This window comes from Cydia strobilella, chromosome 14 (genome assembly GCF_947568885.1).
Source record: "Cydia strobilella chromosome 14, ilCydStro3.1, whole genome shotgun sequence".
In the NCBI taxonomy this organism is placed as follows: domain Eukaryota; kingdom Metazoa; phylum Arthropoda; class Insecta; order Lepidoptera; family Tortricidae; genus Cydia; species Cydia strobilella.
In genome coordinates this window covers 9,517,846-9,543,035 of record NC_086054.1, presented here as the reverse complement: position 1 = coordinate 9,543,035, position 25,190 = coordinate 9,517,846, and the positions used below count along the sequence as shown (strand labels likewise).

Sequence of the window (25,190 nt, the reverse complement as noted above, 5' to 3'; positions counted from 1 at the left end):
TCTTTGTAAATTTAAAATAAATAAACAAGTTTGGGAACAAATCAAATTATTTTATTAAATATTTTGATTTGTTATTTTTTTGCCACTGGAGGGCTTCGTCACTTTTTCTTTAATATATGACATCTATTACAGTTTTTAAAATAAATAGTTTAGAAATTACTTAAGAAAATAGCCAAAAAATTACCATTCGGGGCTCCCCTTTTTCCCCGAAACAACTGGGTCTAAAATTTTGAAAAAAATACACAAAATAGTTCTTTACCTATAGATTACAGGAGAACCTATTAGAAATGTGCAGTCAAGCTTGAGTCGGACTAAATACTTAGGTTTTGATCCGACCCTTACGGATTTTTTAAAGACGTACCTATTTGTATTTTTTGTTATGTGTTCATGTGTTGTAATTATGTTGAATGTTTATTGTCTTGTTTTTCTATGTGTTACACGAAATAAATAATTTTGAAATTTGATTGCGATACGCTTAAAAGAAAAACAATATAGAACACCGCTACAGCAAAAAAAAATTGGAATTTAGTACGAAGTATTAAAGTTGATTTTAAAATGGATTTGAAATTTGATTTAATACCTACCTCTTTTAAAGGTGTAATGTTTTAAGGCAAGTTTACACACTTCGGTATTAGTATTGAGATTATAATGAGATAGAGAGAGATAGAGATCTTTATTTGCATACCAGTATGTTTACTAATATGTTAATAGGTACTAGGTTGCGGATAATATCCAGGTAAATATGTGGGTCAAGGTTATTACAGAATACAGAATACAGAATACAGAACTTTATTGGTAAAAGCAAATTTTACAGGTCACATTTTACACTTATAAAAAAATATATGTACATATGTTCGTTAATATAATTAATTACATATTTCATAACATTTTTAAACTTAAAAAAAACATTATTAGATTTAAATATAACATGAATATATATATTTTTTTTAATTACCATGCAGAAGTCAACGACCTCATCGAGTATTTATAAATTCGTCAATGCTGTAGAATGCTTTTTCTATAAGCAGCAGTTTAAGTTTAGATTTAAATACTTGGTTACTATTTAAGTTAAGTATATCTGAGGGTAATGAATTGTAAATAGTTGGTCCCATGACGCTGAGTGACCGTCGTGATTTGGCGAGCCGGCGCCTCGGGGCAAGTAGCCGGGGACGTCGCTCACTACTAGAACGTTTATAGTTCTGTATGTTTTGCCTAACGTACATACACGCGGCCAGTATGTATACACAGGGTAGGGTAAGGATCTTGTGTTTCCTAAACAACTGTTGTGCCGGATGGTCCACCGGCTTTCCATCAATTACACGAATGGCGCGTTTTTGCATTTTGAACGCTCTGTCCCTCTCCGCAGCCGTAGCCCACAGTTCCACTCCCTGAACTAAAATCGAGTGAAAATAACCATAGTAAGCCATCTTTAGGTTTTCGATTGATAGACTGCCGGCTAACCGGGACAGGGCGTAACATGCTGAGGCCAGTCTGTCACAGATCATTGAAATATGAGACGCCCAAGTCAGCCCAGAGTCGATCATGTATCCCAAGTACTTAGTAGTATCAACTTGTGGTATTATTGTGTCATTTAGTACTATATTAAGTTTATTTTTTATTGAATTCCTTAGTTGAAAATGTATAATATTGGTCTTTTCAGGGTTAAGTGACATGCCATTAGAGGTGAACCATTTTTCTACTAGTTTCATTACATGACTGAGGTTAGATGTTAAACTATCGAAACAGTTGGCATTAACAATTATACAAGTGTCGTCTGCAAATAACACATATTCTACGTCTGGACAGGCTGTTGTTATGTCGTTGGCGAGTATTAAAAAAAGATTGTTTCCCGCGACAGATCCTTGAGGGACGGCGCTGCTACCAGTTGACTCAAGGTCAGATTTAGAGTTGAGCACGTAGGTGCGTTGCTTTCTATTTTCTAGGAAAGACATAATCGTTTTATGGAAGGTTCCCGTGACACCGTACTCAAACAATTTCTTAAGAAGAAGAGAGTGATTGATAGTCTCGAAGGCGCGCGACAGGTCGCAGAAGATGGCGGCAACCTGTCGCGAGTCCTCGAGATGCCCCAACACTCTCCCCACCACGTCCCGCACGGCATCTAAAGTCGAGCGACCAGGCTGGTACGCATATTGCTGGCTATTTAATAATCTGTTAGATGTAAAATGTTGCATTAATTTATTACTAAGTAGCCGCTCAAATATCTTTGAGATGATAGGAACAAGTGATATTGGTCTATAAGACTTAGGAAGACATAATTCGCCCTTGCCTTTGTATATAGGTTGAACCTTAATTAATTTTAAAATGTCAGGGTAGGTACCCGCACTGACGCATTCATTAAATAATGAAAGAAACAATGATAAGACTAATGGAGACAAACAATCTATAATATGCGTAGACATATCATTTATATCTTTTGAGGTTTTTCTTTTAATTTTTTTACAGGTTGAAATCATTTCACTCAATCTGAACGGAGTAAAAATAAGTTGTGGGGGAGATTTATCTAAATAATTTGATAGGTATTGAAGCGCAGTGGGCATGCAAGGCTTGGCATTGTTTACGTTAGCTCCGACATAGTACCTGTTTAGAAGTGCAGCGGCCGAGGCGGCACGTGCGCTCGCGCAGTCTCCCGCCGACTTGCTAACAAGAATATCGATCGCGCGGTTACTATTATTTCTACACGTTTCCGCCGATATCACTCGCCAGATATTGCGGCACATATTATCGCTACTTTTAGAAATTTGGTCATTTATATAGCTTCTTCTACCGTTCTTTAATAATGCCCAGTATGAGGGTTCCGCCTTTATAAGCTCAGACAGCGACTCAGCGTCATCAGGGTTTCGGGAAAGATTGATCTTCAATTTACGAATGTATTTGCGTTTAGTTCTTATGAGGTCAGTGACCCACACATCGTTTGATACTTTTGCAGGGTGATATTTAATTGGAAAATATACATCAAAATAGTGTTTTACGGTATTTATTACAGATTCCATTCTTTCATTTGGACAGTTAGATTTTTTTAAGAGTGAGAGCCAGTCATACATATCTAGGCTACGAGAAAATTCTTGATTTTTACAATGTGAAAAATGTCTTTTTAATATATGAGATTTAAATGTCCCTTCCTTAATTATTTTAACACTAATTTTAACAGATAAGTGGTCAGATAAATTCATGTCAGTACAGTGCTTATGAGTTATGTCAGACTTAACTATATTAGAGTAAACGTGGTCAATGCACGTTTTCGAGGTACTCGTTATCCTCGTTGGTACGTTGATGAGGCTCTTAAATCCACACATTTTAATAGTATCATATAAATTATTGGTATTGTTACAATTTAATAATAAATCAATATTTATGTCACCTAGGATCATTACTTTACTATTTTTAATAGCAGTTAAATTCAATAATTCATTAAGTTTAGATAAATATAAGTTGATGTCACCATTGGGGGGTCTATAAATACATACTACGATTAGGTTCAGGCCGATACACTCGATGGCGCACACTTCGAACTGCATTTCGACGGAGAGATCATTCACTTCCTTGCGTTCCATTGTCAAGACGTCGGCAGCAGCGTATATGCAGACCCCGCCACCCATCCGTGATGGCCGGCAGTAGTGTGCCCGTTGCTGGTAATTTAATATATTTACAGAGCTTATCTGACTCGATTCGAGCCAATGTTCAGATAGGCACAATACATCGATCTTATGCTGGAGTTGGAGTTCACTTTCTAATCTGCAGGTTTTGTTGGCTAACCTATTTATGTTTAGGTGTAGTATATTCACCAGTCTATTGTTCGAGTCCGATTTGGCCGGTGGCGTCGTCGTCGGTGGGAGACTGGGTCTCCCTTGGGCGGAGAAAGGGCTGCCATTCGGAGATGCTGGTGTTTATGGGCCACACGGACGCCGAGAGGAAACTATCATATGCGGCAACTGGGATACCAATTTTAAAAGAGTTGTAGCTATCTCGTTTTGACTGTATTTTTTCTACTATATAATGGGCCCCATCGTGAATACTATTTAAATGATTTTTGAGACTCTCAGGTGTCGTATCCTTTTTAAAGTAACAACCATGAAGGAATTTATAAACCTCCACCCCTTTGATGGATGAGTCAGTCGCGGTTCCCTTAATCATTACGTTTGATTTTCGCATTTTGCGGCGTTGATGGCGGCTTTGTACAAGCTCAAAATCATCACCAGCTGATTTGTCAATAGGCTGTACTAATTTTGGTAGTTCTGCCGAACTAGCTTGTAAATCGATGGTATCTTTCAGCGGTTTATCTATTGTTTTATCTACCATATTGTCATTTGAAGTCGTATTTATTTCGGCGGCCATTTTTTGCTGTTTATGTTTCGCCGGCTGGTCATTGCGCTTCGCTCGTATAGGCAGTTTAGCCTGCGCTGCAATTCGCTGTCTCGTTCTTGTAGAGGCTGGTCGCTGTGCTCGCGGTGGTGCATGTGTGGGTGCGGGAGCGGGACGGCTGGTCGGTGTTGATGCATTGCTAGTCGTTATCGGGGTTGACGGCGCAGACGCGACGATCGAATCACTTTTTTTGCCTACCTTGGCTGAGCTCTCAAGTTTTTTCGTTAGAACAACGGATTTAATTTCACTTATTTCACTGTTTAAACCGTCAATTTTTTTATGTAGGTCACAAATTTTTTGTTCTAAGGGTTTAAGTGCACTTGCAATTAATGTTTTTAGCATTTCACAGTCGATTTGCGACATTTTAACACACGATATAATAATAAGTAGCGTATGTGGTGTTGATTCTACCGCCCGCGCGCCGCGACTGATATTCATTACTTTAAGAGCATGTTAATAGCGTAAGTATTTTTAGATACTATATATCCATATGGTAAGGTAAGATATTTAAAGCGTTGTAATGAGACAAGCTGAAATTTTCGAACTGAGATTTACCTATCAAAATTACTTCAACGTCCTAGTTAGTATCCCGTTAAGGGCACTTATTCGTGTGTTTATAATTTACAATTTAGTCGTTTTCTATCCTTAAATAATAGATTATTAGACTATTTTATTTTCAAAATATGCATTCGTCCCTAGTCCTGACTGAATCCCAAGAGTACATCTGTAAACTCCTTTACACGCACACATTGTTACGTCGGCTTGTGTTTTTAGGGTTCCGTACCCAAAGGGTAAAAACGGGACCCTATTACTAAGACTCCGGTGTCCGTCTGTCCGTCCGTCTGTCCGTCTGTCTGTCTGTCACCAGGCTGTATCTCATGAACCGTGATAGCCAGACAGTTGAAATTTTCACAGATGATGTATTTCTGTTTCCGCTATAACAACAAATACTAAAAACAGAATAATATAAATATTAAAATGGGGCTCCCATACAACAAACGTGATTTTTTTGCTGTTTTTATCCGTAATGAAAATGAAAATGAAAATGAAAAATGATTTATTGGGTACACAACAGGTTTTAACTAGAATCAAAACAAGAACCTTCTTTTAAGTAAAAAGATACTTGTGCCAGAAGGCTCCGCTCTTCCATTAATTACAGTATTCCAGAAATGGTACGGAACCCTTCGTGCGCGAGTCCGACTCGCACTTGGCCGGTTTTTTCCAAATGTTTTCGCAGGAAATGTGTCTCTCTTGTAATCGAATTAACTTACTGCTCACGTTCTGCTCTGTGGCTTTTCTTTCTTGAATATGTACTTATCTGCGCCAAGAAGGCCCTGAGGGTGGTATTTCACCTGTCTAATTTCTTTGTCTCATGTCATTGCGTCTCACTCAAAGCAAAATGTGTGACGCTATACACATTAAACCAATATATTGGACAGATGGAATAAGGTTAAGGTTGCCTACTTACGAAATTTAATATATTTGTAAGTTATGTGAAATCTGTGGGTTAAAATTTCGCTAGTACAATAAACAAAGCCAAGTTGATTTTAAACATAATAGAAATAATAAGAACGAATAACGATGGGCCTTCTTTGGCGCGGGTAAGTATATTTCACTATCAGTGCGTCGCGCTCCAAGCCATGTGGTTTGGGTCTAGACATTAAGGTAGCTTTTAATACAGCTAATCATTTTGATTGGCAACAGTTGACACCTTGAAAGTTACCAACAAAAACACGTGAATATATATATATATATTAAAATGATTACTATTATTCGGATTCCAAAATCTATTAAGACTTTGATATTGGTCACTGTCGCTCGCGCTGATTGGTTCACGCGAAATATACAGCGCATAGTGTCAATATAAAATCATCAAATTCTCTCTGAAAAATCTGAATAGCCACCACCACACCACTCCACCACTCTATACTTTGCGTGCAAAGTTGTATTTTACCCGCGAGTGTAGAATTGAAACACGAGCAAGCGAAAGGATTCTATAGGTGAACCACGAGCGAAGCGAGTGGTTCTAAAATAGAATCCTGAGCGTAGTGAGTGTTTCAATACACGAGAAGTAAAATACATTTGCGCCCGTGTATAACACAAAACTTTTCACCTCACTATAGCGAGGAAAATGCAACATCCACAGGCTTTAGATCATCTTCATCACTGGAATCACTCATTTCTTTACGATATTATAACAGAAAACTCTGGAAGATGTGTATTTTTACGCGAGTCGGTGAGAAAAGTTGTTTAGTAAAAAATTTGTTGACAATTTCTGACGTATGAAATGTCAACGATGCGTTTTGAAATTACATCGACTCAACTTGTGCGTTCAGAATTATATTTAACATCATTATAAAAAAACAAACGTTTCATATGAAGTTTTAAGGTTTATGACTTAAAATCATTAAATAAAGCTAAATTTGGTATTTTTCATTAGATTCTCAAACCATTTATTTAATGATAATTAATATCGAACGAATAATTATCATAAAACGATTTACGTTTTGTTATCTGTCAAGCTACTTAAACACGCTCCATCCAAGGTCAAATTACTTTCCCCACTAGTGGATAAAACGCGTTTTTCCCCGCTTGTATTGAAGGATAAAAGACAACTTTCCGAGCTAGTGAGGGGAAAAAGTATTTTGCTTTAATTTATCCACATTAGATCGAATTGTAGTTCTAGTGCTTTTATTTTCAGCGTATTTTCTATTATATTTATTTTTATACGGGCAATAACGTTTTATGTGACTTTTGAGCGTGTCGTGTTTTTATAGGTTTCACGTGTCTAGTTAGAAAAACCAGACAAGTACGAGTCGGACTCGCCCACCGAGAATTCCGTACAAAGTATTTGTTGTTATAGCGGCGACAGAAATACATCATCTGTGAAAATTTCAACTGTCAACAGACAGACGGACAGTGGAGTCTTAGTAATTGTACCCTTTGGGTACGAAACCCTTAAAACGGGCAGGCGAAATGGGTTTGAGTTATACATACGAGTATATTATAATAACAGCAGTACGAGTATGTAGCCTTGGGGGTTTATATTAGAAAATAACGAACTATTTGGCTAGGGTGCGTATATTTTTGTAGAGTACAAATCGAAAAACATAATTTTAAAGGATCCTATGTCGTCATGGCTGTGTAAAGGAGAAAAATAAATAGTAACTTCGGCCCACCATGCCAGAAAACATGTTAGTCAAATTTGAATCAATGGTATTAGAAAATAGAGGTGAATTGTTTGTTTGTTTTAAAATCGAACGATATATTAATTAATTAATTAATTATATTAATTAATAAATTTAATCGCGTTAGACCCGGTAATGACATTAATTATGTAAAAATAATGATTTGAATTTCATTATTAACAATTAGTAATAGTAGTATTAGGACGGTGGAACGCTAAAGAATGGGATGAATGATGTAGGTATTTGTACTCTATTAGGTAAGTGTATTCCAACATACAGTTGAGTAGCAAAAATTATGTAAAAATACAGATACTTATTTACATATACACGTACCTGTCGTCGTCTCTCCTACCTGTACTCTGTCACATGTATGTAAGATTTCTGTGGCTATATTTATTACAAATTCATATTTGTTTCAGGAAAGTTCAAGAGCTGGGTTTCTGCCAAATGAACTTAATTTAAATAAAAAGTTGCCTCATGTATGAAAAGGGAACTGTTACACTGACGAAACGTTATTCGTTTAATAGTTGTTTGGCCTAGTGAAACATTTGACAAATGATAAGTATCCCAAAAGTTGTTAATCATTATAATAATCTGCTTTAAATAATTCTGCCAAATAAAACGTTGTCAAAAATTGTCAAAGTGAATCATCAGCGAAATATTGGTTGGCAAGTGAAATTCGGCTAAAAGAAGTTCGGCGAAAAGGCAGGATATAGAATATTTAAAAAAATTAATATGTTGTATTCTACATTGTATTGTATCCATATAGGTATATCGAAAATCGATAAATGAGAAGTCCCTAATAACAATTCAAACTGCCACGAAGAGTGAGATTCGGCTATATTTCCGAAAGTTATAAAGATAGAAGAAAGGCATTGATGTCAAAAGATGCAAGAGCTTACGGGGTATTGTATTGTACCAAATTTTTGAAAATCACTTACTTACTCCGTTGGCTCAGCGACCCAAAATGAGACTTGGCCTCGGTCTTTTCTCGGTCCTGTGCGACCTCTCGCCAATTGGTGACTCGAAGTTCGCGCAGATCCGCCTCCACCATGTCGCACCAGCGATACCTGGTATTTTTTTTATAATATCGAAAATGGTGGAAAAAACTACTAAATTTTCCGTATTTTTGGACAAAAAGTTTAGTCGAGACGAGTCTAGGGTCTAAGGTCTAGAGTCCAGGGTCTAGGATCTGGGGTCTAGGATCTAGGATCTAGGGTCTAGGGCTAGGGTCTATAAAATAAAATTTAAGAAAATGGAACTGATCTTAATAAACGAGCCGAGGGCTGATCTAGATACTAGTACTTCATATATTTGATGTTCATTTTCAATGTCATCTGATAGTTGCGTCAATCTGTATAAAAAAAACAGTAAAAGTTCAAATATATTTAATCCATACATCTCACCATACAACCACTACAAACATAAAAGTATGGACGAAAAGCACTGCAGATAACGTCAAATCAAGAATATTCTACACGTTCGAAAGCAGGGGGCCTACCGCGAACACCCAAGTTCGCAAAGTTCGGGAATTTTTCACTTTTACTCCAATTAAGGTGTAATCAGAGTGACAGAGATAGTTGCTTCGCGGTTATAGTCACTGATATAACTCCTGTTGACGTCACAGGTGACCATCGGCTTCACAATCAATACTGCAGTGCTCACAACTGTACGCACACATTCGCAGAAGATGTAACCAATACCGTATTTTTGAGTCTTGCATAAGTTTACGTGATACGTGAATGTACGTGTGCAGTAAATCGTACTACGAGTAGGTAGGTACGGTCGAGTCCGCAAATATTTACAAGCCAACAACGTTCCAAAAATATATTTTCTCAAACATGGAATGTTAAATAGTCGTTATGTTCCTTATTTTCGCCCGAAACTCTTTCGACACCTCTGTCGACAATTCGGCAAATCACATACATTTCGATTTATCTCATAAAGGTGTATTTCGGATGGCGGCTGCAGTTGGGTCAAAATTATTTTCGTTGTCTTTTTTCTGACCACTCTGTTACGCTTGTATTTTCCGTCTTCTTATAATAATTTTGACCCAGTTGCGTTGCTGGTAAAACGTTGCAGCAGCGGAAGTGAGGGATGTTACTGTCAATTTCCTTGATAAGTTTGGGTTGCTATCGTAGCCCCATTTTTGTCACGATTAGAACGTACAATCTGACTCTCATTTTATCACAGTGACATTGCCTGCTTCAACGCTGCAGCAGCAGTATCATATTAATATTAAGTAAATCAATGACAGATATTAAAAATCTGCATGCTCCTCCTTATCTATCCTATATGCCACGTTACGATGAGTTGTTTTATCTTAGCGACATAAAACGAGAAAAAAAAGTGTCAAAGGCAGCATTCAAGTAATAATAATTACCCTTAACGATATAAATATTCATTTAACGCACGCAAAAGTGCGTGTGCGTCGTCCCCTGGGCAGGCCAATGGACGCCGTAGACCCATAATTTAATTATTGCGCTGAAAGAGGTATTTTTAATCGTTTAAGCGGTGTTTAATTACTTCATTTTTACATCGGCCGGGTTGTTTCAACAATTTCCGCTATTTAAAATTTAAAGGAAAAATTTACCGCCTCGAGCGAGATTTGAACTCGTGACCTCTAGAGGCCGATTCTGATTCAACAACTTGTTGTATTAAATATATTAATAACGGGTCACTCACGTATTTTAAGTCTTTTAAGTTTTTCGACTTACGTAAGTGACCCGTTATTAATATTTATTTTTTTATATTTCTGTGTCTCCCGGAAGTTTTGTCAATAACTTGTTAAAGTTTTAATCATATACGATCTTTAGAAAAAGTCTGTGTGTGTGTCAGCTGCGACGCACAACTAGAGTTTACAACGATTATAAAATACATTATAACTACGAAATAAAACTATGAAAACGGATTATATCGCGTATATTGAATATTTGTTAATGGTTCGAAACGTCGGGATGTATTATAAATTCAATATATGCGATATAATCCGTTTTCATAGTTTTATTTCATAAGTAACTATCGCGGTAACCGAAGACAATATTCCATTATATCTAGTAGTACATTATAAAGCTCAAAACTCCGCAAATTGACAGTTGCTATTTGTTGACATTGAATAAATAAAGTGTTTTCATGCAGCCGTTGCTTAGGATGCGCAAGATAAGTTGCGAACGAAACATAACGTAAGGTAAATTTTAAATAACTCCCATTCATACTCTGTAGGCCTAGCACATGATTGGCGCGACAGTATCTCGCGGCGAGATAGACTACCCATCTTTTTCTAACCATGTTAATTAAATAGTGACGGGTAGTCTATCTCGCCGCGAGCCCGGCTGTCGTGCCACTCGTGCCAATCGTGCGCTAGGCCGGCTGGGCGTATATGTGAAAATGATTCTTAAATTATTCTCCAATAAACTCAAAACAACAAATAACCTTAACGGTATGTATTTTAACGTAAACTCCACTCTGTGAAGTTATTAACACTGTTGGTTTGTAAGCATTTTCCGCTTTAGTCTACCGAATATTAACACCGAAATCATATTGTTAGCGGACAACTCAAACGTGAGTCTTCGACAGAAGGATTTTCAAAGTACCTAATTTTAGGAATTAGATATTTAAGTTACACCCATAATTTACTAAATATTAAGACATAGAATTCGGCCATTAGGTATATTATGAATTTATGACTAGCGACACTCAAAAATTTCGCTTTTTGAACTAACGCAATTAAACGACAATAGCGTTGAAAACACTGGTTTCACCGATCTCAAGACTTTTCTTAAGGGTAAGGATAAGGGTACCTATAATTGCCTCAAATGGCAAAATTGTAAACAATTAAAGCTGCCACCCGTGATCAAGCATACAAAAAAGAATTTTCACTATGGAGGGAGGGGGATGTCACGATGTAAGGGGGGTGACAAAATGGCAGGTGTAATTTTTCGTACACAGTACGAAATAAAAAATTAAGGAAAATTCACAATTTAGGTACTAATAAAAATATTTTTTAAAAATTCAGTGTTACCATAGTATTTACATGATGTCAAATGGTTTCTAATGATATGTAAAAACTCAGTTTAATAACTTTAGTCCCAAAAATACACCTGATACGGGGAGGACGTGGGGTCTTAATTGATCAATCTTAGTATCTATCTAGAGTATTTTAGAGACACTAAACATTTTGTTGAAACAAAATAAACTATTATTTTTTGAGATACAAAGTTAAAGCCAGTTTATCGAGCAAGCCACATACTAAATAAACAGTCAACAAAACTACGTGATTGGTTAGGATCCGATACTTATAAATTCAGAGAATATTAAACATTACGAACCGTGAAGTATCTAGGATCCATACCATATTCAGAATCGACAATCTTTTATAAGAATAATTATGTAGGTATTCAGTCTAAGGAATAACAATATCATAAAAAGACAGATAACTTATGTATAGTACAATTTTTGGTATGTGTATTTGTACTTTTTGGCCAAACCGTAGGTACGTTTAAGTACGGTTTTGCGTACTTTTCGTATGAACGGTAGAAAACCATGCTAGAAAGAAATACATAGTAAAAATAATAACGTTTAAGTCATGCAATTGGTACATATTTTTTTTTTATTTGTAAAAAATAGAGGTTTCGATTAATTTTAACTACCTAACATACTTGCCTTATAGAACACATTTATTACGACTCGTCGGATTATATTTTTTCCTTTTTTCTACAATAACAAAAATAAGAACGTACTTTTTTTGGTAAATCGTACCATTTTGACAATGGGTTATTAACTTATTACATTTTAAACCATTAGACTCCATACTAATAAGTACTTACCTCGTTTTAATAGTAGGTGCCTCTTTATAAAGTGAACGACAATGTTTAACTTGAAATCGTATATCAAATATCCTAGTAATATTTTAAACACTCGCTTGTACCTAATTCTGTATATCCCTCAGTCTTCTTTATTTTCAGAGTATATGCAAGATTAAAATCTGTCGAACCCAATCGTAGTGAATGACATAAGGAATGAAGCCCTTTTATACTATACCTGTGACTATACTGTAATCTGGCTGTAATAGATTGTGCAATAAACTTTAAACAAATTAATAGCATCTGGATTATTGAAATACTGATATAATACATAAAGACAACAATATAGAACACGTAGACAAAATATAATTTAAAAATTTGGCTCTAATTATTTACTTCATTAGAACCAATACGTTTTTAGAATTATTATGATGTGTCGAATGCATATTCCAGAATAAGACTCCAAAGGTAGGTGACAAAATTAATTGAAAGCTGTTGACTCGACCACGAGTGCTGTTTGTTTTTCATTCCCTTCATAAAACACTTAAGTTACACAGATCATTAATATACAAATTGAACCTTCTTGTATACATCTTAAAGTTGACTTTCCAACAGAAGTTGTCGTTCAATCGTGCTGGCAACTACTTATGTAATCTTATTTTAAGTTCTGAGTGGCTATTGACTGTTTGAGTATTATGTTAATTTATGAAATGACAAGGTTCACCAATTCCCCAATTATATGAACGTGACTAACAGCTGTGTCCTTTTTTACAATTTTTGAATCAGGATCTGCCAGCCTTATGGTAAAATCTAGCTAGATCATAGTAAAAAAATCGTCTAATATTGCTGTTACCCCACTTGACGGTATATATTTGAAATTACCGCTGTATGTTTTTTATTTGTTGTATTGTTTTATCAGTAGGTACTCCACCTCTACGGTACATTGTCATTACCTATACCATATATGAACGGGAAATGTAACAAAATTTCAAATTCAAGCATGTTTTCTGTGGGTAGACCTCAAGGGCCCATTCATGTTTATGCACCAATGCATGGGTATATTTTCAATTCTTGGACTTCAGGGCTGGATAGTACGAACAGAACACATATTACGGCAGACGCGGCAGCGCCATGATCGCTTTGTCACATGCTCACATTTTTTATTATTATTTTGGAATAATCTTACACAAATCTTATTTCCACACAGTAAGCTTAAAAAGGCTTGTGTTGTAGATACTAGACGGCCATATAATTGTATAGAAGAACGAAAACATTAATAACACATCTATGACATAGAAAACATCCATAACTCAGGGACAAGTATCTGTGATAAACACAAATATGTAAATGCTCTTACCAGGATTCAAACCCGGGACCTCCTGCTTCGTAGGCAGGGTCACTACCCACTAGGCCGTTAAACAAGATATTGCCCGCCGTGAAGCCATTGAAATCAGGGAACATAGCAATTTTAATAGAGACGAAGGTTTTAAGATCTCATCCACATGGAACCCAGTCATTAGTATATGTAAGCGGAAAAAAATATCGAAACTTGGAAAATCGAATATCGTGAGTGTTGTGTGTCGATCCGGTGACATCCCTAGTACGAAAAACGTTCAAGTTAATGAACAAGACCAAGTGCGGGTAGTTCGAAAAACTCGCGCGCCTAGAAGATGTTGATGTCAACTTTAGCCAATCTTCTCCAAGACCACGGGGACAACGCCGTCCTCGAAACGTCGGAGGTAAATTTAAAACTTAGTTTACGCGAATTAGTCCCGTCGTTGTGAATAATAATAAACATGATATTGTTGTTCACGGTGTGTGAAAGGCTGAACGCCCTCCAAACGCAGGGCACATTTCGACGCGCGAGCACAATACAAGCGTAAGAGTCACTCGCTTCGGTTATCTAAAGCTAACCCCTGCCGAATGGTATGGAGTCGGCTTTCTTTATTTTACAAATATAAACGGCCTCCTAGTCTACAGTGGTGTTAGGTATACGTACCATAATTATGGTAGAAGTAGATGTAGTGTAGGGACGCCCCGCCTGAAGCAGGCGGGCTGTCGATCGCTTGTCGCGTTCATTCAGCCCAATTCCCTGGAGTTGGAGCTGCAAGTTACTATCTCGACGGCATTCCCACACTATTCCCCTCAAATCTTCTTGTTTTCCTGCAGAACATAATGACATCTTTTAGTTCGACATTGAGCTTTTTCTCTTTCAGTGTGTATCTACCGAATGTATTATATCGTGGTGTCGCATACATAATACATTCTGCTAGCAAGTGGAAGCTAGTCTCCTCCTTGCCACAATGTGGACAGGAGGCATCTCTACTCAACAATAATTATGGTACATGTACCATTTTTCAAGCCCCGGTACCATGTAAAATTTGGGGAGTAAATTTTTGGACGTTTGTATGGGGTACCATATTTTTTCTCGACCTTCCATTGAGTGCCATATTTTTTGCAAATTTGTACCATCAATTTGATGTTGGCATCTAACATCACAGTCTAACCCTATTCGCCCAGGTTGACGTATCAATTTATTTACATTGTCGTCTAGTCCCCATCTGACTGTTGGACTAGGTATAAGATTCTCCTATAATATTTATTTATTTATCAATTGATCATTCTTGTATTCGTCGTTTGGCTGCCTGTTTAACTAAAACGCAATATTTGTCTACATAAATAGTGTGAGACATGTTTAGAGACTGACTCACTCCGAATCCAACCTAATAAAAACATGATCTACTGAGAAACTGACCAAATAAGAAACTGGAAAAGTCAGGATTGAACCTATTTCGAATTAGGTAACCTCCGCCTAAACCGAATCAGAAAGATCCATATAACAAAATGGGAAAATCGGAACTCTTATCGTTTCGTCATTTTATTCTAAAACTATAAGATATACGTTATAGTTTAAGTGCTGGAAATTACTCAATAGGCGTATTTTGTAAGCTGCTACAACATTGCAGTTAAAATAAAACTATGAAAACGGATTATATCGCGTATATTGAATTTATAATATATCCCGACGTTTCGAACTTTTACAGCGTACATATTTATTAACCGTCTCCACACTTCGTTCACGAGCGTGTGCACGCGGTCGACTTCGAGAGAGCGTTCACGGCCGACCACCTCGCATGTGAAAACATACCTTTATAAACTTATAGCATTATTGCATACCATAAACTGGGTTTACTTTGCTACGCGGGGTAACATTGATCATCGATTTTTGAGCAATAAATTGATTTTTGAACGCGAGATATAGAATTTTGTGATGTGGTTGACAATCTTAACAGAAAAACACGATGATAGCATATGTATTGCTGCGATTGCATATCGGAAAAGTTATTAATTAGAATAATTTGATGGTCTCTTACATTAAATAATTTAATACATCGCCGTGAGTGAATTGAATTATACGTCTGAAAAATCCAAAAGGTTTAAGGTCGTCAACGTCTAGCCACTTTCCTTTAAACCCACAACCACGAACTACTTTATTAACTGTCTGTAATATGTCTGTAACATTTTATTATACTCACGATTAGTTTCATTCTACCCACCTACTAGTGAACGTCTCTCTTCTTTGTCGTTTCACTCTTGACAGTGAAGTGAATATTTAAGTGCTTTAAGCTAACACTGTTAAAAGTCTACCTAGGTCTAGGTTAAGTAGGTGTACAATTTTACATTGCTTTATTTTTTTTAATTCTTTGTATGATTTTAATTTGGTGGATCAACTTTTTGTGCCTCTATTCTGCCCTTGTTAGAAGAAATGTTATCACACATTCTACTTTTACATGCTTAGTAGGAAAGGACTTATAACTACCACAAAAATGAATGGTTGTGTATTTAAAATACTAGAAAATCAAGGGTTTAAGAGTTACCCAGGGGAACGAAGCCAGGTAACGAATGACACTAAACTTGATTTACCCAATTTCAACATCTACTGTACGGTTTTTGGTAACACGATGGTTAGGTATGTAGCACGATCATTAGCCGCAGCGCATTGTAGGCTTTTTGTAAATGTATTCTCTATCTCTAGTAAGGCTATTTTGATTTAAGGTAGATAATGCTAGTGTACTCTGAATGCGAACGGTACCTTTACACCAATAAGCCGCTGCAGTTTAAAGAGCCATGTAGCTGTAATATTTAGCTACCCTTTTTCCAAGGCCACCCTGTATGTAATACCATAAGCAGTCCACTATAAGCCCACCTGTTGCCGATAAAACAGAGCCCTTTACGGTGACCGTGACACACGCTTTACGACTCTCAGCTTATTTCTGAGATCATATGATCGCCGTAAACATTTATGGGTGAACTTCGTTTATGTGCCACGGCTATTTCATTAACATTTCGGAGATACGTCGGTAGGTAATCCAAGATAAAAATAAGAACAATAATAAGAAAACATTTATTGCCACACAAAAAAAGAGAGATTACAGGAATATATTTAAAAATAACATTAACAATTGGCATGCGCGACAAAAGGAACGGGTTCAGCATATGCTGCGCCAGCCATTTCGTTAAAAATTGGCCGCACAGCGCTGATTTTCAGTCCGCCCCCTTGTAAATAAATTGGGACCTGTTTTAGTAGAGGTAATATTAAAATACCTAGACTTATATTGACCGGGATATAGACCGTGATTACCTTGTGTGTTATTTATGAGCTCCCGATATTCACTCTCTAATATTAATACCTATTATTCAAACTACATATAACATTAATACCCATCACTTGGCTTTAAAAGGAATAATATGTAAAAAAACTCTTAAAGTGTTCTCTCTTTCATAAATACTTGGCCTCGTGTTTCTAATTGCCAAGGAATGGTAATAACAGCTAGCTTTATATTTAATTTACACTAAACGCTACTTCACCTGAGGCTCGGTCATACTAACAGCTGCTTTATATAGCCACGAGGCAAACTGGCAAGTTCCATTTATAATTTTATAGTGTACGAATAGTTAAGTGGACATATGTGAATGTTCAGTAAAAAAGAAGTTGTCGATAAGTACGAGTCATATATTTTTATGTGTGCAAAGATTGTTAATATAGGGCTATATGCCAATAAGTACATTTTTCTTATAAACAGTAAATATGGTTACTTAAATGGAATGGACTGTAATGACATTGCACTACCTTATTATAACTAATGTTACTTTTTTTTTTGGGTATCAAAGAATACTTTTCGTCGTTCGGGTGCTGAGTTGATGAGTTGATAAGTGAGCCTTAACCTATATTTTACAATGTCAATTATTATTACGTAAACGAAATTAATAACTAGCTTAAATCTAAAATAGGCCCTTGAGGCATTGTACCAAGGATGCTGGCGGCATTTCCCCGCTGTATCGCAATGCTGATACGTTGTGCGAGAAAGCCGCTAGCTCTTCGGTCACCAGTTACGTCAACCAGACGCTTCGCGATTTCTGCAAACAACTTATGCGCGCTGGGACCCCATGAACCTAGAGTTTCACCTCCAAATGGAATGAAATGATACTCTCTACCGAGGCTAGATACTCTCTTCGTTTACGTAGTACCACTGTATATATCTTATTATTATTTAAATAACAAATTTAAAAAAAAATAAAAAAAAATTAGAACAATCAGTTGGTGTATAGAATTACACTTGAATTTTTTTAACGTATTTAAAAACTGATTATAACTATACATCGTTATCGCGGGAGCAACAATGATATGACAGCGGTGAAAGATTATGACAAATAAATAATAACAGAAGTGACATTCCTATCGAATAACGTTTATATGTACCTGGGTTCAAAGTGTAGCAGAATCGAATTTAGAATAAATTTTGGTAATCTATTACTAAATTCTCATAAAATACTTTAAATACCAATATAAACATAAATACATTGGTGACTTATTCTTCAAGTTGACGCGTTGACATGGTGAAATACGAGTTTAATTGGCCTTTTCCAGCGAAAACTTCATTCTTGATATGAAGAACATCTTAGAGGTTTAAATGTGTAGGCAGAATATTCCAATTTAACAAAACAGACGTTCTGTTACATGTGTTCTTTGACAGACTTATTTTTTTTTCCGCGATAACGATGTATGATAAGTGATTTGGCGCCATAGTAAATTATACTTTATTTTTATTTAATCTCAGTTCAAAAACGAAGACAAAAATAATTTTAAAATAGTACCTATCCTTTTACATAACGATACTATTTGCTACTACTTCTACGGAAAGAACCAACTACTTCCACGGAACACGGAACTCTAAACACTAATATTATTTTTTCCTATTTGCCAGTGATAATTACTGGTAAGTAATGATAAGTTTGTTCTAAGCGACCTTTCTCGCCTCTTCGGTTGTATATATAACATTTCAACCCAATCGTTATTATGCAAATTTTGCCAAGACTGCATCATGGCCAGGTACTCAACCGAATAAAATAACTAATTACTCAAAATATTTTCACATTACATTTGAATATCAAACGCATTATTTTTACGAGTTAGTTTCCAAAATAAACATGTTTATTGTTTTTACCCTTTTTGTAAACGTATCTGCTTATATTAAGATCTTGAAATGTAACTGTAGCCAAGTCGCCCACGTCACACCTCATTGCTCTATCACCTCGAAATAATACGAGAACTAAGTAGCTTTATCGTACAGTCGCCTTCAGATATATCGGAGCGGCCGAGGCGCTCACAAATATCTGAAAACGCCTCTATTGTCAAGGTGTTAGAGTGCGTGTTCAGATATTTCAGATATATCTGATGGCGACTGTACCTACATGTATCACTCAAGCGCTTGCAACGTTTTCATAATAAGCATCTGCACTAGCGGCATCCACGTTTTAAGAATTAAAATGTTTAGCTGCGGTGAAAATACTACCTACATACTAAGGTATTCTATAATTTATCAAATCAAGATCATTTTGTATGGCGCTCCAGTATCTATTTCTTAAAAACAGTTTTTTCAGCTATCCGAAAGATGTCTTCACATTGAACTACATGAGCAGAATTCGATTCTTGCTCAACATGATTGCCTCATGGCCTAACCAAGAATTTGGAGGCTCAAAAATTGGATGGCAAACGGCATCATTGTACCGATGTTTACTCATCACTTTTGTGGTGTTTAACATGACCACTACTATATCTTACCTGCAGAAGTATGTGAACCATGATTTGGCGCACTCGTATGTCAATATGATGTTGGCCAGCGTATATCTTGTGAGTAATGACACAAAATGGACATAAAAAGCCGGATCAACGCTATGAAAATGATAGAAATATAAAAGAATCTTCTTCTAACATATATACAATTTATACAATATACGAAAACTTTTAAGTAAAGCCTGTTATCAAAGTTTAACAACTGAAGGTCACGAATTTTGTTCTCTTTCGGCTCTTACTCTAAAACAATACATCATAGATAATACATGATAATACCTACATTAAGATACCAGCTGCCATTTACGATTTTAATTCAATTTTAATAGATTTGAACAATTTTATCATTTTCTTTATTTTTCAGCAAAGATTATTCCTGCCGTTTCAGAAGAAGTTTTGTTTAATGATAAAAAGATTTGTTTTGGAATTTCATTTAATTCACCACAAGAACAAAACGGAAAACGCTGCACAGGTTGGTAAAAACTGTGACCATTTGGTAGAGTAAAAGTAAAGCACTTCTTAAATGCCAGTAAAGTACTGAAAATATGACATGTATATAATTTTCTAATTTGTTTACAGGTGTACGATCGAGTCAACAGAATTTGTGCCATCGTTACTGCAGTAAGCGTGTCACACACAGCCGGCTTACCGCTGTTTTATAATGGCATTCCTTTATATAACAACATTAAATCCGGAATGTTCACCAAACACAGACCAGCCAATGGCACATTCCAGCACTCTGTTTACTTTGACTTACCTTTCGACCAGTATGGAACCTTCGATGGTTATCTGATTGTGTTTTTTTACAATATCTACGTTTCTTACAACGCTTGTATTGGAATTTGTATGTACGATGCGTTAGTTTTTTCCATCGTGTTCCATATTTGGGGGCACATAAACATACTTATACATGACCTGAAACAGTTCCCTCTAACAACCCCTCTAGCCTTCACGATGACGGCTCCAGGTCAGGGTACGCAAGAGGACATGTTCGCTCGGTTAAAGGACATTGTCAGACATCATCAAATGATCAAAGAGTAAGTTTATGAAAGTATTAATAGGATAATGCCGTAGAGAAATTGCTTGAAATTTGAAAAATAATTGGAACCTTGACCCAAAATATAGACACTAAATAAATTAATAAAAACATTGTTGGGTATTTTATTTGTTTTATTTACTTTAATACATTTATTTACATACAAGATATATACAGTGGTACTACGTAAACGAAATTAATAACTAGCTTAAATCTAAAATAGGCCCTTGAGGCATTGTACCAAGGATGCTGGCGGCATTTCCCCGCTGTATCGCAATGCTGATACGTTGTGCAAGAAAGCCGCCAGCTCTTCGGTCACCAGTTACGTCAACCAGACGCTTCGCGATTTCTGCAAACAACCAATTTGTTGGGTTGAGATTAGGTCGGCCTAATATCTATGTCGGCATTGTCGGCGGTTTTGTAACCAAGCTAACGAAATTTTTATACGTACGGTCCGACCGTTTGCTGTTCAAAACACAGAGCATCATCGCTTTTGCCTAACTCAAGCACTTTAAACATTTTTCAATCATTGAAATTGTTTGCATCACAGATAAGAATAAAAAAAAAATGTAATGTAAATAATAAATATTCAGAGACCATCTTACATAGATCGACCTGTTATTTAAGTATTAAATAGTTTTTAATTTTCAGATTTATGAGATGCACTTCAGAAGCGTTTAGTATCTCTTTATGCTGTTACCTCCTGTTTCACCAGCTGAGTGGTTGCGTCTTACTCTTGAAATGTTCTTCACTGGTGAGTTCATTTCCGTTTGCTCTAAAAATATGATTACAAATACTTATTTTTACAGAAAATTTTAAACACGGCGCTGACACGGAGCACATTTTGTGGTGTGATTGTCAAAATAAAAAGCGATTTCACTCACGTATTTTTAGTCCCTCGCGCGACATGTTGCAATACATGAGTGAAACCGCTAAGTTAGTTACAATACAATAAGTCTGTTAAGTGTCTCACGATAGTTTAAATTCGAATATAAAGGAATTTCATAAATCGTCCGTCAAAAAATACTGACTCACAGCAGAATAATTAGGTATTTCGCACACGTTCAGAATGCTGTTTTGCTGTGCAGTTAGTTGTTAGGTTAGGATTGTTTTGCTGGTCGATTAAATACTTAGCACCCACTACTATTTTATATATGTAAGTATATGTATAGGATACTATTTGATGACATCACTATCTGGCGATCGATTTCGCACATGATTATTTCAGTTCATAGAAATTAGATTTTCGTTATTAGTCGACTGATTGACCTTTGTGTAAAAAACATCTGTGCTTGGTCTGCTTACTGTAATTTTGTATAGAACTTTACGCTGTGTTATTATGTTTGTTACAGGACCCAATTGCTCTGGGAAGATATGGATTATTAACGATTATGGTGTTTCAACAATTAGTAGAAACATCAGTCATTTTCGAACTTGTCAACTCAAAGGTCAGAAATATTTTGTACCTTAATTCAAACGTTATCACTTACAGTATCTGTGCTATAAATAAGTCTGTGTACTGGACGTAGTAAAAATTGTGGTGATTCGTTTAAGGGTATAAATCGTATAGTGTCAAGCAGGCGTATTATAAATCGTTTTATCCACGTGATAAAATAACCGTCACTTTTTAACACCGCGAGATTGAAAGTGACGGACACCGTTTTATCACGCTGTCTCATAGACCAGGACGACCAACATATTTATCCGTACTAATTAGGAAAAAGAATATAACAACATTTTGAAAGCGCAAAAAAAAATGTTTTACCTGTGGGGCAGGTTGTCCAAGTCGACTAGCCCTCCAAAGGCAAAACATTTTTTGCGTCAATAGATATATAAGTAGGTATCTTCTAGATTTTCTAATCAGAACATGATAGGTACCGACTATACCCTTAAAAAAATCTCATTTTTTTTGTTAAAAGCTATAAATAATATTGTCTTCGGTTACCGCGATAGTTACTCATGAAATAAAACTATGAAAACGGATTATATCGCGTATATTGAATTTATAATACATCCCGACGTTTTGAACCCTTTACCACGAACTGTAAAGGGTTCGAAACGTCGGGATGTATTATAAATTCAATATACGCGATATAATCCGTTTTCACCCTTTTGAACCCTTTACCACGAACTGTAAAGGGTTCGAAACGTCGGGATGTATTATTAATTCAATATACGCGATATAATCCGTTTTAATAGTTTTAAGTGCAATTTTTCATGCAGAGTGATACTCTCGCGGACCACGTGTACGGGCTGCCGTGGGAGGACATGGACCTGAGGAACAGGAGGGTCGTGTTGATCCTCCTCCATAACGTGCAAAAATCATTGGCCTTGAAGGCTGGAGATATGGTGCCAGTCGGAGTGCTAACTATGTCTACGGTAATTACCACATTACTCTTTTCCCTGTCTTCCGTCGCTTTGTGCAAGCCATTCGTCACAAAATGAGTCCATTACCTATCTATAAAATTATATACTTATATACTTAAGTATGTTTCAATAATAGTAATGTATCTTTAATCCTGTGTGTCTTGGTTTGGTAAAATTTATTATTAATATTTTAATATAATGTTACAGATTATAAAAACATCGTGCTCTTATTTCATCATGTTAAGAACATTGACGGACGAATGAGATGGAGAAATATGTGCATCATCACAAAGATAACAAAAATCAGTTAAATAAAAAATAAGAAATAAACCTATGCGTTTTAGTTTAGCCAAGTATATTTTAAGTGGATGCATTTTTTAAGCATTTGTGGCTTAAAATGGCTGTCACAAAAACATTATTTGCCTACTAAAATATATAGTGCGACATTAAATAGTAGTAACAAAGACTATGTAACTCCGTATTAGATGGATACAGTCTAAGGAAAAAACGTGCCTCGGAAATCAAGAAAATTTGATTCTCGAACAGATGGCGCCATTAAGTTTTACCACCTTTGGCCTATTTTCGAATAGATGGCGTTGACGGTTTCGTCGAAAGAAAATGGGTCAAAATCATATAAAAATATTAAATGCAAATAAAATAAAAAATATCTATACGGTATGTTTCTGACCATGGGGCTTTAAATTCAGGGCTCGATTCTACTCGCTAAACTGAGCTACTTTTATTATGGGACCAACCCTATAAATACATTTTATGGCTCCTTCATTTTTAGTTTTAACCGTGTGTCGATAGGTATATTATGGCAGTGAATTTACTGCTACAAAATTTACTATGACAGTACTCCTCTATCCTATTTTATCCTCTGGTAGAAATTAATAAAATATAACTAAATATTCCATACTAAATTGTTGCCATTGTTTAAGCATTTTACGTCAAAAATGTGACAGTTACGTAGGAAGTGGCGCCCTCAATCATTTTCCACGATTTCTTGTAGTGTACCATATATTATACTACTCTTTGAGTGTACCTATGACAAAAAAAAGAAGTCGCTTGATAAAATTGTTAACATTTATGTAATATGAATCAAAACCTAATTAAAAAAATATAATTTTTGTTTGATATTAAAATCACTGGCACAGAATAAGTAATTACAGGTATTATCAGATTTTGGCCTTTTAGTTTTAACAATTAAAATATGATTAATATTTATGTTTCGTTTGTTATCCTCGCAAGTGTGTTGAAAAACGTCGTATGAAACACGTGTGCATTGGTCATTACACACATCGGCTTTCTTATTTTGCGCTCGCTTACAGCTCGCGCGCACAATATCGCCTCGTGTGTAATGACCAACGTAGCACACTTGTATCACAATGTACCTACACACTCGTAGTAATATAACTAGTACTTAAAAATAACACAGATCAAAATAATAAAATCATTTGATTTGTTTCTTAAGTTGCATACTATTTATTTAACTAAAAATATTTTACCAAGTCTTTTTGATATAATAGCGTCTTTCAAAGGTTTTTTCGTCATACTTGGCGATGCTACACGGAATGAGCTATGCAAAGTATTGATACTTCGAAACCTTGGACCTTAATTACGGAAGATTCGGAAGTATACCAAACAAATTACTTTGCATCTGTTTGGGTAAAATTGTTTGAAAAGAGCTTTTCCTTTAATTTCAAATATGAAACCGAGTGAATTTACCGCGCTCTTAATTATTTAAAATAACATAAATTCAGTTTTGTTTTAAACTCCTCTGTTTCTTCATCTTCGTTAACATTCAATATTAAGATGAAATCAAGTGAATAACTAAGGCCAATCGAATAAGCAATCTTTTTTAATGCCAACTAACTAACCTACCCTAATCCAATACGTATACGGCGCAAATTCAATACATTTTTAATGTGTACAAAACGCGAGAGTTTAGTGTTATATTTTTAATTAAATTTCAATGTTTCATTTTGCACGTTGTTGAATAGTTTCTGCAAAGCTAATAACATTTGAAAAAAATAATAAATGTAAAAAATCCATCATTTTAACTCAACCCTTTTATAAATAGAAGTTAATTATTACATTTAAGTTTTTGTACCGCCAAGAAGAAGTGTAATAAGAAAACTTTTTCTCTCATCTTTCCCATTATATTAGAGACATAACTCGTTATTCCGACCCTCCCACGTGTTTTGACAAAAATAAAAATAAGATCAATAAAAATATTTGGATGTTGGTAAAAAGAACCCGAACCGAGACGTTCCGACACTGAA

General features: G+C 35.7%; 1 protein-coding gene across 1 annotated transcript; it reads left to right on the top strand.

Moving 5' to 3' along the window:
- Positions 1-19,309: 19,309 nt before the first annotated feature.
- On the top strand, positions 19,310-23,217 carry LOC134747183 (uncharacterized). The gene is made up of 7 exons (XM_063681768.1): positions 19,310-19,562; positions 19,867-19,974; positions 20,082-20,539; positions 21,190-21,292; positions 21,891-21,986; positions 22,762-22,917; positions 23,113-23,217. Exons 1-7 carry the CDS (start codon positions 19,344-19,346, stop codon positions 23,167-23,169), a joined length of 1,197 nt encoding a protein of 398 aa, XP_063537838.1. The 5' UTR covers positions 19,310-19,343; the 3' UTR covers positions 23,170-23,217.
- Positions 23,218-25,190: the final 1,973 nt, after the last annotated feature.